This window comes from Miniopterus schreibersii (assembly GCF_964146895.1).
Source record: "Miniopterus schreibersii genome assembly, chromosome: 19".
Lineage (NCBI taxonomy): Eukaryota > Metazoa > Chordata > Mammalia > Chiroptera > Miniopteridae > Miniopterus > Miniopterus schreibersii.
The window spans coordinates 27,079,870-27,098,032 of record NC_138119.1 but is presented as its reverse complement, the minus strand read 5'-3'; the positions used below and the strand labels follow the sequence as shown (position 1 = coordinate 27,098,032).

At 42.6% G+C, this 18,163-nt stretch overlaps 1 protein-coding gene across 6 annotated transcripts in view; it reads left to right on the top strand.

Annotated features, from left to right (window-relative positions):
• HHAT (hedgehog acyltransferase) overlaps positions 1 to 18,163 on the top strand; it is a 179,994-nt gene that overhangs the window by 147,102 nt on the left and 14,729 nt on the right. Inside the window, exon 12 of one of the 6 annotated variants that reach the window (XM_081121194.1) lies at positions 8,109 to 8,252. The exons of the other annotated variants lie outside the window; for them this stretch is intronic. Within the exon in view, the coding sequence (XP_080977320.1) occupies positions 8,109 to 8,122 (14 nt within the window). The 3' untranslated portion in view covers positions 8,123 to 8,252. Of the gene's footprint in view, positions 1 to 8,108; positions 8,253 to 18,163 lie in introns of those variants that run through there. 6 annotated transcript variants of the gene reach the window in all.

The window sequence follows — 18,163 nt, the reverse complement described above, 5'->3', positions numbered from 1 at the left end:
CAGCGTGCCCGCAGCGCCTCTCTGCTCCCCTCTGCTCTCCTCTGGGGATTGTCACGCTCCAGCTGCTGCAAGCTCTTGCCCAGAGAAGGAGGCAGCTGCTAATTTTAGCCCTATTTAGGTCTCTAGGAAGCACGTCTCAGGACTTTTCTTTATTTTTCTGGTGGCATTTTCATGTGACCTTGGGGAAATAAAACTGAGAAGACTCAATGCTATTAGTAAAACGAAAGGGGAAGTCTAATATTTTGTTTTAAAAGATGATTGCATTCCTTAGAAGTCTTCCAGGGGCCAAGGGTATGTACCACAGGGATTTATCTGTGGCTATCACCTGTGGCTTTTGGGGGACAAAGAAGACAGATAACCGAGGGGTCAGCCAAGGGATGTAACACTGTGCCGCAGAGCATTGGAAAGATGTCTCTGGTTTGCCTGGTGAGCACGCTCGTTGTAATATTCAAGAGTGGATCATTTGCGTTCTGAGGGTTGTCAATCACTCAAAATCTAAAAATTGCCAGACAACATAATGGATGCTGTTATTCGCTGACTTTTAAATGACAAATAACCAAATGATGGCCACACAGGCTTGTCTTGGGAGCCAGGCCCTTTCTTAGAAAGCCACTGTTCCTTTTGACTAAACTGGAAGAAACCAGATAAGATTTAACACAAAATTGTTTCTGGTCCTGTTTTAACATTCGATTTGTGTCCACTGCAACCTATCACTCACTTTTTCATGTTTGAAGCTTGCCTCGTGGTTACTTTTCTCATTACATTTCGTGGCTGCCCCAACAAAATTGCTGGAGGGTTGGATCATACCTTTTGCATTGCTGTAAAAAATTGCTACCATCGGCAAGGACTTTACTAAAAGAAGCCAAAGTACACTGTAGGGAAATAAGAAATCTGGGAAGCATCCCAACCTATATGACTCAGGAAAAAGGCACAGTGATCAGGTGAGTCTGGATGAGGCTGATCGTTTTTTACAGACAGGGTTGCTCGAAGGAGAAGGCCTCCCAGTGTTCCTGCTGGTCATTATAGTGGGTGCTTGCAATGCAGCCATATCAAACGTGGCAAAACCTGCTACAGGGCTTTGAGAAAAAGAAACGAATGGGGGGGGGGGGAATCAAGAGCTACAGTATGCAATGTGGTATGCTAGATTGGAATCCAGGACAGAAAAAACTGGTGAAATTAGAATAAAGTAGAGAGTCTAGTTAATAGCAATGGCCCAGTGTTGGCTTCTTTGTTTTGACAAATGTACTGTTAGGAGAAATTGGGTGAAGACTATATGGGAACTCACGGCAGTATCTTTGCAACTTTTCTGTAAATCTGAAATCATTCCCAAATTAAACGTTTACTAAAAGAGAAAAAAGAGAAATGAGTGGCTGGCTTTGTCTTCTGGGTGAGAAAGTCGTCGTGGAGGAGGCGACATCAGAGGTGGGCATGGGCATGAGGAAGCAGCAGGCTCGGGGGGTGGCGCAGCGTGCACAAGGCGGGGGCATCAAGTGGCGTGTTCAGGCAACTGCAGGCACCTCGGGATCCTAGCGGAGAGGGTGCGAGCTGTGATGTGAGCGGGCACGGGGGACGCGCAGAGGCGGCTTGAAGACTAGGTGACGAAGGCCGCACAGGCCACGCTACGGAGTGTGGACGTGTCCCCAAACAGGCTGGGGAGGGGTGGGTCCCAGCAAGACTTTTGCAGGAGAGCGACACGATTCTCATCTTTGAGAGATCCCTGCAGAGTAACGTGGAGGCTGATTCAGAGGGGAGGGCAGTCAGGAGGGAACATGAGGAATGACAGGGCCGCGGAGAGTCAAAGACCAGGAGGGTGGAGCAAGACACCTTCAGAGTTCTCCCAGGGCCGGGCTGGGCGCCACCTGGGTCTGCAGAATCCGTACCGGTTCATGGTTTTGGCACCTGAGACAGGGGCAGAGAAACCTGAGGTCGATCTACTGTGTTTTTTGTAGCTCACGTAGACTGATTACTGAATTCTGGAGAAAGAACGGTCACTACGGATTTCTCCTCTGTTTCCTGACCTCTGCCTCTGGCATCTGAGGGGATAGGCAAATGCCAAGGAAAATGCCCAGATGAAAGGGGGTCTTTGTGGAGATAAGCAGTTTGCTCAATAACCTGCCTGAATTAGTACTTTTTTTCCAGGGCCAGATTCACTCTGGAAGGGGCATGTTTTGTAGTTTCTTGATCTTTATATATATTTTAAAGATATTTTTAGATTTGCCTTTTGTTTCTTAAGTATGGTGAGTGTAGTTGCTTTACAGTCTAATGTTTGATACTTTCAATATCTTAAATCTGGTTTTTTTTCCTACTGATTTTTTAATGCTGAGTCTTACCCTTAGCACCTCTTTCCTTTTATACTCGGTCATCTTTGACTATGTGCCGCTCATTGTCTTATGTAATTATATTGGGGCTTTCCTGGGGGCTAGTATGAAGGTACCTTCCTCCAGGCAAAATTCACATTTATAACTGACATACCTAGGACTGGCCCATGTTACATCCTCTGGGAGCGATTCACTGTCTTCTCCCTTTTCTCTGGAAGAGGGGAGGGGGTCTGCGTTTACTTCTGGCTCACACTTACCCTGATGGTGATTTGATTCCTTTCTGGGCCCCAGCTTAATGTGCTTTTGTGGGTCACCTGTTAGACTCGCTGCTTTTAGCAGGCTATGGGATTTTATTCCTATTATCTTACCCCAAATATTGTAGCACAGTCTAGACAAGTGTTCTCATAACAAAAACATTGTTGAGAACTTCCCTTGTCTCCCTTGGTTCTCATTTCCTCTTAGATTTTGGCCTAGCAATTCCTTAGTGTCATTGCCAGCTTTTTGAAAAAATTTAAAATATTTATCTAGTAACTTAATTTTTTTCCAGTGGGAGAATTGGCCAAAATCACTTACCTGCTATTGCCAAAAACAGAAGTCTTTCTTGGATTCTGAAGAAATCCTGATTTTTCTTTGAGTGAAACATAGCATTTGAAGCATCCAAGAAATGATAAAATGGTTCAAATAGAAATAGGAGGCTCAAGGTAAATTGTTGATCAGTGAATTCATACTGGATAGCTAAGAGAAGTCAGGTGTATTTGAGGAATTCCCTTATTTCTGAGAGCTGTGTTTCAGTGATGTGCAGAATGGTGGTAAAGGACTCTGAAGTCATCCATTAGTGATGGGACCGTGGACAAGGTACTTCACCCATCTAACATTCAGTTTCAACCCTGTAAATTGAGACAAATACCTACTTCATAAATGACTATGGAAATTAAATAAGGTAATGCACAGTCCCTGGTACATGGTAAGCCCTTACTAATGGTAGCTTATTATTGGTAATATTATTATATTAACATTATTCCACCCACATGGCCCCTTTTTCTTCTGTCGGAAATAGTTTCGTAGATATCTACATGCGAAAGAATTGAAGTTTGACACCTCCTCACACCATACTCAAATATTAACTTAAAATGCATCAAAGACCTAACATGTAGGGGTAATTCTTTTTTAAAATTTTTTATTAATTTCAGAGAGAGGAAGAGAGAGAGAGAGAAACATCAATGATGATAGAGCATTATTGATCTGCTGCCTCCTGCATGCCCCTTACTGAGGATGGAGCCTGCAACCCAGGCATGTGCCCTGACCGGGAATCAAACTGTGACCTCCTGGTTCATAAGTCAACGGTCAACCACTGAGCCACATCAGTTGGATCGGGTAAATCTTTATGACCTTGTTTAGCCAATGGTTTCTTGTATGTGATACCAAAAACTCAAGCAACAAAAGGAAAAAAATCAAAATTTTTTTTTTTATGATTCAAAGGACATCATCCAGAAAGTGGAAATGTAATTGGAATGTAACTAGAAAAATTTTGCAAACCATGTATCTGATAAGGAATTTTTATCTAGAATATATAAAGAATTACTACAATTCAATAATAAAATGACACATGACTCAATTTAAAATGGGCAAAGGATCTATATAGACATTTACCCAAAGAAGATAAACAAATGACCAATAAGCACATGAAAAGGATATTCAACATTCATTATTAGCCATCCGGAAAATGCAAATCAAAGCCGCAACGAGATATCATTTCACAAACGCTAATGTTACTATAATAAGGAACAAGCTCAAAATGGAAAATAAGTGTTGGTGAGGATGTGGAAAATTTGAACCCTCATAGAAATAGAAAATAGAAAACAGACACTTTGGAATATAGTCTGGCCGTTCTCCAAAAAGTTAAATGTAGAGTTACCGCATGACCTAGCAATCCCACTCGGAGGTGTAAATGACTGGTACACAGATGTTCATAGCAGCATTATTTATAATAGTGAAAAAAATGGGAACAGCCCACATGTCATCACTTGGTGAGTCGATAAAGATGTGGTATATCTGTACAATGGAATATTATTCAGCAATAAAAAGTATGAAGTACTGACACATGCTATAACGCAGGCGAACCTTGACAACATTAGTGTAAGTGAAAGAAGCCAGTAACAAAGGACCACATACTGTATGATTCCACTTCTGTGAAATGTGCAGAATAGGCAAATCTATAGAGATAAAAAGTATATTAGTGGTTGCTTAGGGCTGGAAGGGATGGGAGTTTAGGGGGCAATGACTACTAAGCATGGGCTTCTTTTGGGGGAGTGATAAAATGTTTTAAAATGGATTGTCTTGATGGTGGCAGGACTCTGTAAATATATGAAAAGTCATTGAATTATACACTTTACATGGGTTAATTCTATGGTGTGTTTTTTCTTTTATTTATTTTTTTAATCCTCACCTGAGGATGCTTTTCCCATTGCTTTTCCGAGAGGGTGAAGGGAGGGAGGGAGGGGAGAGAGAGAGAGAGAGAGAAACAGCGATGTGAGAGAGACACATTGATTGGTTCCCTCCTGCTCCTGCGCTGACCAGGGCCAGGCATCGAGCCTGCAACTGATGTACGTGCCCTTGGCCAGAATCGAACCCGGGACCTTTCAGTCCGCAGGCCGATGCTCTAACCGCTGAGCAAAACTGGCTAGGGCAATTGTGTGGTGTTTTAATTCTGTCTCAATACACCTGTTAAAAATTAGTTTGGGATCTGACATGGTGGTTCTCTTTGTTCCTCAGTCCACCTGTCCGTCCCTCCGTCCATCCATCCATCCATCCATCCATCCATCCATCCATCCGCCCTTTCCTCTATCAGTTTATGCTTCCTCCCATCCTCCCATCTCATCCCATTCCATTTTCTCCTTCCTTCCTCACTCTGTAAATCTAGAAATCATTCCCTGGTCATCTGCTAAGGTCCAGGACCATGCTAGCCTCCGCCTTTCATCACGCTGACTTGGCACTGCTGTGCCTCATCCTTCGCAATTGCCCCGGTCAGGTGGCTTTTTCAGGCTCTCCAGAGGAAGCGGTCTTTACCGATCTGTCCAGGAAACAGATGGATGCGCAGGTTTGGGGAGAGCGGGAGTTTGATTCATAGCCAGGGGCATGCTGAAGACCTGGGCCACGTCTCACTGATGACTCTTCAGAATGGTGTGTAGGGGATTCTCTGATTTTGTTTATTTGCTGTGGCAGCTTAATGTTAAATATGTATGACACTCTCTCCTGCCTCCTGTGTGTGTGGCTCAGTGCAGGTTTGATGCCTAGTAGCTACATTTCTCACTGTGAACACGCCGCCGAGTGATTTCAAGGTTGGCCTGGTCTAACACAGCTTTCGTAATGGATATGCTCCCCTTGTGTCATCATAAATCAGTCTGATGTCACTTATTCTCCTGCCCAATTTCACGTACAGTTATTTCCTAACTTTATTGCCCGTTAAAATCACCTGAAATGCTTATTTTAAAATGCATAATCCTAAGCCCTCACCTCTAAGAGACTCTGGCTCAGTAGCTCTAGGGTAGTGCCCAGGAATCTGTATTTTAGTGAACACTCCTAGTGGTTCTGATTGAAGTGCGCCTTGTATCGCCTTTGAGAGACTCTACAATAATTGATCTGTTAATGCCAGCGTCAGTTAACAATATGAGAAACTTCCAGTTTCCCTTCTAGTGCCCTTCCAGAGCCCATCACTTCAACCCTGGAAGAGCTGCTCCGTGGCTGGCATCATTCTGGGTGTGAACCTCTCCCGCTGAGTGCAGTGGGTGGACCCCATAACCGGCTTTGACATTTTGGAGGGAGAGGAGAGCCTAACAGCTCCAGGCAACTTTCACACGCCCAGTGATTTAGATCCAGACTATAACATATCCAAATAATCAGCATCTGGGTTTAGAGGCATGTTGTTAGATATCAGATTTAAAAAAATATATATGTTTTCATTGATTTTAGAGAGAGAGGAAGGGAGAGAGAGAAACATTGATGAGAGAAACATCCATAAACTGCCTCCTGCACCGCCCTACTGGGGATCGAGCCCACAGCCAGGGCATGTGCCCTGATCAGGAATCGAACCAATGACCTCTTGGTGGGTGGGACGCCACCCAACCACTGAGCCTCACCGGCCAGGGCAGATATCAGATTTGTGCACCATCTTCAGTTTGCTTGATTTGATAGTAAAAACAAGCTGGAATTTTAGGAGACAAGGTGGAGGAGCCTTAGGAAGAGGAAGCCCGGAGCCTGGGGAGTGGAGTGGGGGTGATGTAGGCTGTAATGAAAACTCCTCTCTGAACACTGATAACTGAGTGCTGACTCCAGTAAGAGGGGTAGGACATTTAAAAATCCCTCCAGATCTGCAAATACCCCAAGATGCTGTGTGGACACACATTTTCCTCATGAAAACATAAACCCATCAGAGTACCAAACCTCTCACCTCCATCACCATTATAAGAGGCCTTTGTGGACCCCTAATTACACGTGGGGCTGTGTTAAAACAACAACAACAACAAAATCTTTAGGCTAACCCCAGCCATCTTTTATATTTGTGATCTTGATGTCCAAGACACCACTGATGGATACCAACAGGAAAGATGGGGCTTCAACTAGATTTCAGTGGAACATGAGAGAGGAAATACTATAAAAGCATCTGATACATATCTCTCTTTTCGACATTTTTCAAAGCACTGTCATTGGCTCTACAGTTCTGTAATATAGATCTAACAGAATTATTATTCTTATTTAGTGGGAGAGGAAGTTAGAGCTTAGTTAAATGACTTGCCACATCCACTTGGTAAGTGGCAGGGCTGAGACTTGAAATCATGTCATCTGGTTCCTTCTTCAGTGCCATTTTCACTACATCGCTTTGCTGAGAAAATGCTTTGGTTTCTGCTGAGTATCTGTCTGGAGTTGATCATTTAGGAATCCTACCTGGTTATTGTTTAAGGCGTGAATAGTGAACTACTGCACACTGCACAGAAGGAGCTACGTAAATGTTTATGACATGAGTATCAGTGATTGGTGTGTGTTTTGGGGAGGAACTGAATGTCCATCTAGCTGGGCAGGAAAATCTCAGTGTTTATTGTAAAAGCCCAGGAAGCCTTCCATAAAGAGGTAGATTTTATTTTCAAATATAACATTTAGCCCTACCCTGTTTGGCTCAGTAGTTAGAGCATCAGCCCCAGGGGCTGAAGGGCCTCAGGTTCGATTCCGGTCAAGGGCACGTACCTCGGTTGCAGGCTGGACACCCAGCCCTGGTTGGGGCGTGTGCGGTGTGCAGGAGGCGACCAGTTGATGTGTCTCTCTCACATCGATGTTTCTCTCTTTCACTCTCTCTCCCCCTTTCACTGTCTCTGAAAAGCAATGGAAAAAACATCCTCAGGTGAAGATCAAATAAAAAATAATATATATATTATTATATATATGTATTATTTTATGTTATATATACATATAACATAAATTAAAGTACACAGATGTAAAGTGTGCAGCGTGATGAATTTTCAGACAACATACCTATTTAACCACTACCCAGCACTCTAGAAGTTTCTCCGTGTCATCCCTTCTAGTCACAACCCCCTCTAGGGTAACCAGCATCCTGCTATCTAATGTTATAGATTAGTTTTGCCTGTGTTTGAACTTCATTTAAATATAACAAGGTTCTGTCGGTTCTGCTATAATGCTTGTTTTGAAAATGCAAATTTCCGTCGTGATTGAAACACTAGGGAACAATTTAAGCATAATGCAATTTAGTGTTTGCTTATTTGCAATTTTGCCCTCAAGAAAACACTAGGTGAATGCAGAAAGCTATACCCAGCTGCACCGAGGCCAGTAGGAATACGCAATACGCACACCTGCGTACACCTCAAACATCCACCGGCTGCCTCAGTTCATCCAGCGTGTTAGGAGTGAAACCCAACCGCTTCTAACGTCGCTGTCAGATCTGCTGTAGCACTCCATCCGATTTCAGGTTACCCTCCTGCCATCACCTCACAATCACTTGCAGGCTGCAACCCTCTGACACCCACTTCCATAAGCAAACCAGATCTTTGTAAACATAAAGTACTGTTTTAGTATTTATTTCTTAACCATTTTAGTTATCTAAGAACATGCTACCGCTCTTATTAGATTTCTCTCTTTTTAAAAAATGTGTGGCTGGCAAAGTTTTTGGATGTTATGCCTCTAATTCTGTTTTTGTTTTTTAATATGTTTTTATTGTGTTGTGTGTGTTTTTGGTTTTTTTTAGAGAGAGATGAAGGGGGAGGGATAGAGAGATAGAAACACCTATGGGAGAGAAACATCTATCAGCTGCCTCCTGCACGCCCCCTACTTGGGATCAAGCCCGGAACCCGGGCAAGTGCTCTGACCAGGAATCGAACTGGTGACCTCTAGGTTCATGGGTTGATGCTCAACCACTGAGCCACACAAGCTGGGCCAAGCCCTATGGTTTTAATGGTATGATTTTACATAGTGTGGTGATTTTTTAGGAACAGTTGCATCACATTATAGAAGCTCTGACTATGTTTCTTTCACACCTTGCTTCTTTCAAAGTTATGTTTGAAAGATTCATCAGTGTCTTTATGTGTAGCAATAGTTTACTCATTTTCGTTACTGTATAAGTATTTTTTTATATGAATATATGACAGTTCATATATCTATTCAACTGTTGATGGACTTTTTAGGTTGTTTTTAGATCGAGGCTATTACAAATAGTGCTTCTTTGAAAAGTCTTCTCCATGTCTTTTCGTGAACATAAGTGTACACTTCTATTGGGTATGAATCCAAGAATGGAATTGTGGGGTCTCGGGATATGTGTATGATCAGTTTCAGTAGACATCAGCAATTTTCTAAGGTAGTGGCACCAATTTATTCTCTAACCTGTATGCAGGAGGATTCCAGTGGTTCTGAATCCTCTCCAAAACATGGAATTATCAATCTTCTTAATTTTAGCTCTTCTGGCTTGAGTATGTATATGGTATTTCATCATGATTTTATTTTCCCGATGACTAAAGTTTAAGTGTCCTTGCATAAAGTTTAAGTGTCTCTAGAAGTTTTTTGGCCATTTAAAAAATTGAGTCAATTGCTTTTTTCTTCTTGATTTGAGTGTTCTTTCTATATTGTGAGTAAGAGTCTTTCGTTGAATCTATGTATTGCAAATATGTTCTCTCACTCTGTGGCTTCCATATTTTACTCTTTTAATGATGTTTTCTGATGAACAGAAGTTTCTCATTTTTGTTGAGTCCCGTTTACCAATCTTTTCCATCATTTTTAATGTTTTCTGTTTCCTCATTAAGAAATGTTGTTTACGCCAAGGTTATTAAGGTATCACTCTACATTATCTTCTAGAAGCTTCACTTTTTTACCTTTCCCATTTAGATCTACACTCCATTAATTTTGTGCATGAGATGAGATAAAGATTGAGATTTTTTTTTTGGTCTGTGTGAATATCTAATTGATCTGGCAACATTCATTGAAAAGGCTGTCATTTCTCCACTGATGTACAGTGCAATCTTTGCCATAAATCAGATGTCCAATGGTGTACTTGTGTCTTGGGCCAAAATTGTATTGTCTTTTTAAAATAATTTTTACTTTTCAATTATAGTTGACGTACAGTATTATATTAGTTTCAGGTGTACGACCCAGGAATTAGACATTTATATTACTTACGGAGTTATTACCCCAATAAATCTACTACCCATTTGATACCTTACATAGCGAATACAATATTACTGACTATATTACCTATGCTGTACTTTACAGCCCCATGACTATTCTGTAACAGCCAACCTGTACCTCTGAATCCCTTCAGCTTTTTCACCCATCCCCCCTTCCATCTGGCAACCACCAAAATGTTCTCTGTATCTATGAGTCTCTTTCTACTCTGCTTAATTACTGAAGTTTTATAATTCTGTATTTTAATTTAATTTTTCAATTACAGCTTACATTATTATTTTGTGTTAGTTTCAGGTGTTCAGCAGAGTGGTTAGATAATCATAGACTTTACAAAGTGTTCCCCTTGATATTTCCAGTACCCATCTACATCATACAATATTATTGACTATATTCCCTGTGCTGTACTTTAAATCCCCATGACTATTATATAATTCTTGTGCTCCACCTTCATTCTCCAAGATCACTTGACTTTTCATACAAAATTTAGAAACATCTCGCCAGTTTCTACAAAGTAAATAAATTGGTTGACATTTGACTGGAGTTGTGTTGAATATGTTTATGTATTTGGTGAGATGCGACATCTCTTCAATATTGATATATCCCTTGATTTAGCACTGGGAAACGAATCACTTAAGGCTTTTGTGCGAACCGACAGCCTGCAGAGCACAGCTTTCCTGTTGTCCCTCGTTACTCCATTATTTTTGCCATTAGACAGCTTTGTTGGAAGAGAAGAGGGAACATCTTATTCAATTTAGTGGACAGAATTTAAATACAACAGAGCTAATTGCAGAAGCATCTGGAAACATTACACAGATGAGCCAGTGGTGTTTAAAGCTAGTGGAAAATGATATATTTATATGCCAAGAATTGAGTTGTAATACTTCTGGAAATTTTCATGCCATGGAAAAATTAATGTGTTTTTTTTGAGATTTGGAGCTGAAAATATGGACATTTTTGAAGAATTATTTGCAAATTTGGAGATCCTCTGGTTCACCCTTAGGTCTAGAGCAAGACAATGTAGTATACTTTGCAGAAGCATAGAACTGTGAAAAGTTAGATCCAAAACTATTTTGGAAGACAGATTCTGGCCTAAGCCTCCCATTTTGGAGAAAGGGACACTGAGGCCCAGAGAAGTCAAGTTACTTGTGTAGGATCAGAACTGGAGGCCAGGTCTCCTGACTTTCAGGCCTGTGCTCATTTCAGGAAGTCAGCATTTTCCAAACTTCCCTAAATTTAATCCTTGAAATAATACTCTTGGGAGAGTGAAATGTTCCTTCTACAAAGGGATCTTTGGCAAAATTGTTGGGAAATTTTTACATAGCGCGTCTTCTTTAGAAAATTTACCATATATGCCCTGGCCAGGTGGCTCAGTTGGTTGTAGCATTACCCTGTACACCAAAAGGCTGTGGGTTCGATTCCCCGCCAAGGCACATACCTACGTTGTGGGTTCGATCCTTGGCCCATTTTTTAATCTGATTTTTCCCCCTATTGAGTTGTATGGGTTCATTTTTGGATATTATATAATATTTTGATTATTAGCTCCATTATTAGATATATGATTTGCAAGTATTTTCTCCCATTCAGTAGGTTGTGTTTTAATTTTGTTGGTTTTCTTTGCTGTGCAGAGGTGTTTTAGTTTGGTGTCATCTGACTGGTTTAGTTTTTGCTTTTGTTGCTTTTGCATTTGGTGTCAGAGTCAAAAAGTCATCCCCAAGACCTGTATCAAGGGGCTTGTGGCCGATGTTTTCTTCAAGGAGTTTTATGGCTTCAGTTCTTACGTTCAAGCCTCTAATTCATTCTGAGTTAATTTTTGTGGTCCAGTTTCATTCTTTTGCACGTGGCTGTCCAATTTTCACAACACAATTGGTTGAAGAGACTGTCCTTGTCTCACTGGTTATTCTTAGCTCCTTTGTTGTAAGTTAACTATAAATGCATGGGCTTATTTCTGGGCTCTCTTGCTTTTATTTTTAAATCAACTTTATTTAGGTATAACTTACATACCATAAAATGCAGCAATTTTAAGAAGCATATAGTAGTCGATGAATTTTGACAAATGTATACACCTGTGTAGTCACTGCCACCACAAGATATAGAAAATTCACTTGAATGGGTTCAAACTGTGAGTTCTGCACTTGCATTCACAGTTCATTCTTGCTCTTCTCCAGGATTTGCCCTACACTCTTGAGCCTGCAAGGGTCTCTTTTTTGGTTGCTCTGGGCAGAAAGACAAGATTTCTATCAGAGTTTTATGCTCTCCCTCCGGTCCCCCCATATGGCTGCTGCTCCCTGCAACTCCATTGTCCAGACCCACTCTCTGGGCACAGCTGAAAGATAAAAGAGAAAACAAAAAAAAACCCACAATGGGGATCTTACCCCTGTGCTTCACCAGATTTTGACTTCTCCAAAAGCTGCTGCTTTTGTTTATTTTTTTGAGCCCTCATGAGGGTAGTTACTTTGTGTATTTTTGCAGTTTTTAGTTGTAAGTAGTAGGAGACTAGGTTGTATTGGGTGTGTGCAGTCATAGCAGAACCAGAACTGTTTACTTTTAAATATGTTTGATTTGTGTTACAAATAAATTTATGAGGAGCTAGATTTTAGGCCTATTTGCAAAAACTCCTGAGAGTAGGAGGACTATCTATATTGTTACACTAAATCAGAAAATAATTACCCATAAGCTCCCTGGCCTGAGTCTCTCATCCTGGCAGGATAAGTTCATCTTTTCCCAATATCTAAAGGAACAAATGGATATTTCTGCCACTTCTTGCCCTATTCTAATACTTCTAGGCCTAATCAGGAGGCTAGGAACAGATCTCTGAGCCCCAGGATCAAAAGTCACGACAAAAGCCTATAAGACAAGGCATTAAATACTACTTGTTGCTTTTGTGAAAATGATAATGTCTCTTGGAAAGTAAAAATGTGCTCCTTTAAAGAATATTTCTTATTAGAATGAGGACAATTTGAAAGTTATTTAAAAAAAATGAATTGCGTATAATCCCATAACCCAGAGGTAATCACTGTCAACATTTTGTCATTCTTACAGATCTTGCAAAAATGTGTCTCTATCTTCTGTTTGCAAATTTGTCACAATATTAACCATGTGGTATTAAAGTTATTAGCCAAAACTCCAGATATTTTATATAAAATATGTCCTTATTGTATATTTAAAATAATATTGATGAATTAAAGGCTAATTGGCAATATATGAAAATCTGTGATTGTTCATCATTCTAAAACAAAAAACTTTAGCATCCCGTTATTCCAGTTCTGAGTAAAATTATACACTCAAATCATCAAAAAAGAAAGGAAATGAAAGTAATGGATGATCTCTTCTCTACTGTGTTAGTTTCCTGAAGCTGCTGTAACAGAGCACCATAGACAGGGTGGCTTAAACACAGAATTTACTCTCTCCCGGTCTGGAGGCTGGAAGTCTGAAATCAAGGTGTTAGCAGGACCGTGCTCCTCTGAGCCTCTGGGGAGTCCCTCCTTGCCTCTCCCGGCTTCTGGGTGGCCAGCGGCCCTTGGCGCTCCTGGGCTCGCGGCTGGATCACTGTAATCTCTGTCCCTGTCATCACAGGGCATGCTCCTGGCTCCCTGGCTGTCTGCCTCTGTGTCTCTCTTTCCTCATTTTCTAGGGACACCAGTCATGTGGGATTGAGGGCTTACTCTAATGGACTCTAAACTCATTTTAACTTGATTACGTCTGCACAGACCGTATTTCTAAATAAGGTCACATTCTAAGGAATTGGGGGTTAAGACAAACATATCTTTTGGGGGATGCAATTCAACCCATAGCGCTTACCATCTCCTGTCCTTTAACCCTCCCTACTGGGGCCATCCTTTCGCTAGCCAGGCCACCTACCTGACCACTGTTACCAACAGCGATGCCTCAAACAGGCATGTTCTGTGACACCTTGGGGAGTTGCCCTCTGCAGTGCCCGGACCACCACCCTCCTACCAGCCCCCTCTGCCACCAGCCTTATAACCCCTTCTGCTCTCCCTTTCCCTCCCCTTATCCCAATATCTCTGGTAAATAGTTTCAGGGGTCTTACTAGAGCTGGTGGCCTCTCTCTGGTTCTCATAAGAACGCAAACTAAGGTTAAAAGTGAAATTATGTGGAGGAAACAAACATCCCTCCCCCCCTTAACTTCCAGATTGAGATTCAGAAGCAATTATCCGGCAACTGGTATGTACAGGCGCTGGGCCAGTTTCCTTTGATTTGTATGACATCATTTATTGGAAATGTTATACAGCTTTTGCTGATGAGGAGAGATATCTAGGTTGAGTCACATGGTAGGCAAATTTTAGAGTAGTGCTTCAAATCCCTAAATGGCAGCTTCAAGGTAGGAACATTGTAATGAGGAGCCTGGCTCTATTTTTGATATTTCACTGCCGACAGCATTCAGGCCCCACCCCTTCATCTCCTGTGGCCCATTGCCCGGCAAGCAAGCCAACAAGAAAATGGGCTCGCTCCTTTCCTGGGTGCTGGAGGAAAGACCCGACCAGGCAGACCCAGCCACTGCTCCCCCCGGCCTCCCCCGAGCCACGATAGAACCCAGAGCCACTTGCCCCTCCCATTGCTCAAGCCGTTTCCCAATGGCTTGGGGACCCGCTCTCCCCAGAGAGCCTCCTGATGTGAGTAATAACATTTTCCACACCCTCCCAGCACATGTGCGGTATCATCAGTCTCAACTTCTGAACCACTTCTGCATGGCGAAGGGGAGGGGTCCGCAGGAGAACCAGGGAAAAAAACGTTCGGGTAGATTGACTGCTGCTGAGCCGGTGATCAGAAGGCTGCTGTGAACATGAAGTCAGCGTAGGTTTGGCTGAAGGAGGCCTGAGGCCACGCACTCATTAGCCAGGCCCTTCCTCCCCTGGCAGTGAACTTGGTGGGGCCGGTGGTGGGGAGAAGCCCCCCCGATCTTGGCAGCATTTTTTTCCTTCTGCTGTTGCACTGCTCTGGGTTTATTGTTCATCGAAGAGCTTTCGGTCCTGCCCTCAACATCCATCTGCTTATCCAGTGCTATTCGGTTATTAGCCCAGGACCCTGAATCCATATACACTTTAAGTCCCAGGAGCTGTCTGAGTATGGCCCACGCCTGTGCCTTCCCCAGCGCTCTTTCCTCCAAGCGAGGATTCATTTGTTCTGTAGAGAAATTAGTGGCCGTGTGTGTCGCACATGTGTTAATCCAAAATACAGGATTAATTGTAAAATCTCACAGAGGTCTGAACGTGCATTATGCAAATGCAAAAACTGGTTGTAGTACCAGCATTTGAATTAACATGCCCGCATACAGCGGTGTTCGGGGAATTTGTGGTTCAGTTAAAGTGACACCAGCATCGAGCCTTTTAAAAACAGACCATCCCCGGCATAATGATTCTGTAATTTATTCAGACTCAGACATCCAACGCCGCCGTTGAGTTTTGTGTCAAATAACCCAATTGGTGTATAATGAAAGCATCTTCCAGTAATTCAGATCCTTGGAATCAGCCCAACTGTCAAATACTTGGGGAAGGTGGAAGGGATATTTAGCATATATTTGGGTATATATTCAACTCTAGTATGTATATGTGGGGATTATCCTCAGATACATGGCTGTCTTTACATGGAGTTTGGGATCACATTTCGGGTCCCTTTTTCTCCCATGTCTAAGTGAGCTCAGGAATGTAGACTCATTTTCAGGAGTCTAAGCATAACATCGTTGCAAAGGGACCCACAAAGCAGACCATGGAGCTGCACCAGCTCTCAAAGAGTAACTGGATAGGCCTGAGTGGGTCAGGTGGGGTAGCTCCAGCACAGTGCTGGTCACACTAAATAAAGCAACAATTGGGAGTGCTGGAGGCCAGCCTCGCCATGGCCACGGCAGACCTTGTACAAATACAACCCTCAGATAGTGGGATACAGGTAGCACAGTGTTTTCCCACTTGTGAGGATGGAACCACCCACACGGCCCACACTGTGTCTGAGAGGTGGCTGCTTCAGGTTCTGTGTTGTCTCACAGGGATCACGTGGGGATCAGAGTCATGAACAACCTTGACCTGTCATCTGTGGTGTCAACCAGCTTGTCTAGCATGTGGGGAATGGGAAAGCAGAGAGTCAGAATGTTGGGTGTGAGAATCCAAATTGGTGTTGTAGATAACCAGCTGCTGATAACCAGCAGTACTGAGGGATGTGGATTTAAAAAGCAGCGGCAAGTTTGGGGTGGAGACAACAGAATAGTGGGGTGTTTGTGCAGCCAGAGTATGCTCAGAAATGGGCTCGTTCAATGGCAGGTTTTGGGCATAGGAAACCTTTTTGGACTCAGAGCTGTGAGATGCCTAAGTACGTCCTTGCCAGAGTTTTGCCCCATTTGGGGATCGTGCTGAATGAATGAAGAATCCGACAGGCCCACTTCTCATAATGGTTTTGTGAGTTGGGATTGATAATCCTAGTTTTAAAGAAAACAAGAGGTTCCTAGACGCTAGTGTACATAGTATGTAGCTGACAAGCAGTGGAACTCAGACCTCCTGAGGCCAAAGGCAGGGCTCTGTTCTGGGTCTTAGGGTTCTGGCTCCTGAAACTGGCCCCAACCACAAAGGCAAGTGCTGGTATTCTTTTCTGTTTTATAGTTCCTCATACTAGAGAGAGTGCTGGGGCAGAGGGAATTTCTAAAAAAGTATTTTTAAAGGTTCCATTAGAAGTGTTGTTCTACAGCTACGTTCTTGGGTTTAGCAAAGAGGAGCATAGTCTGATTATTGTTTCCGTTTATTAAAAGGGCAAATGTAATTTAGAATTTAGCCAACTGTAAACACACTTAAGGGCCTCCAGCTAGGACCCAAACTCTTCAGAACCTTTGGGAGCTCTGGATAGAAGACACGCTTATCTCTTTCTAGATCAGCTGTATATTTCTGTACAGCTACTAATTTCCATGAGGTGAGCTCTTGAACCTTCCCTTCCCTGTACAGTGATGGGAAGGAAGGGAATGAGCTACAGGTGTGTGGACACTGTGCAGTCCTACCCTTTATTAACTTCCTTGCTTCACGGCACACTCCTTCCCTGTTGATCCAGGAGAACCAAATGGATCCTCATTCTATAAATTCAGAAGAAGACAGAGGAGGTCATTCACTATATGCAGCGCTACTGGTTGAATGTCAGGTTGGTAAGCCCTGGGTCACTGTCTCCTGGGAGCTATGCAATCTCACCCCTGGGGAGAGAGGAGCCTGGAGTAATTGTATAAAAACAGATCATGACTCTGACCGTGGGAGAAAGAGAACACTTTGATGAGAACCCCTCCAGGTGATTCTCTATAAAGGGTGAACCCCAAAGTCCTCGGCCCCTCCTCTGTGCATGGCTGCCCCCTCCCCCACTCAGCTCTCCAGACTCACATGATTCCTGCCTCTCCTTCCCTAATTCTCCCCACACCACCGGGGCACTCAGCAGGCGCTGAGCTCCAGCTGGGAGGTTAAGTGGTGCATCCATCAAGGTCTCATCAGGAAGCAGAGGCCATGCCAGGTCTTTTAAACAGAACTCTCACTCCTATAAATCTGTAGAAAAATGGGGACAGGACATGGATAGACAGTTCATAGAAGAAGGAAATACACATGTCTCCGAAAGAAATGAAAAGATGCTCAACCTCACCCTGAATGAGATAAATGCAACTTAAAAGTTCAACAAAGTACTGCCCCAGATTGTGTAGATCCAAGTTTAGCCTCACACATTTGCCCAGGAGTATGCAGTGGTGACTCCTCTGTAGGGAGCGGTTTGACCGTATCAACACTGACCCAGAAACCCCACTTCTGGGAATTCATCATTCAGATATACTTTTGTACACGTGAAATGCAATATGTACAAGGATCTTCATTGTGACACTGTTACAGTATCAAAAGATTGGAATGGACACAAATGCCCATCAGAGGGGGCCAGGTAAATAAATTAAGGTACATACTTCAGTGGAAATGTTCACAGCCATGAGATAGGACAAAGCAGCATTATATGTACTTAATGGAACAATCCCCAAGATAGTCAACCTTAAAAAATCAGGAAATGAACAGTGTGTATAGTATTTGTGTTCGAACAATACGTATTCCAAAATGTAAAGTTGCAAGCCATTTAAAACATATATGCATATATATGTATGTGAATGTATGTATGTGTGTTATATATATTACATATATATATATTATATACAT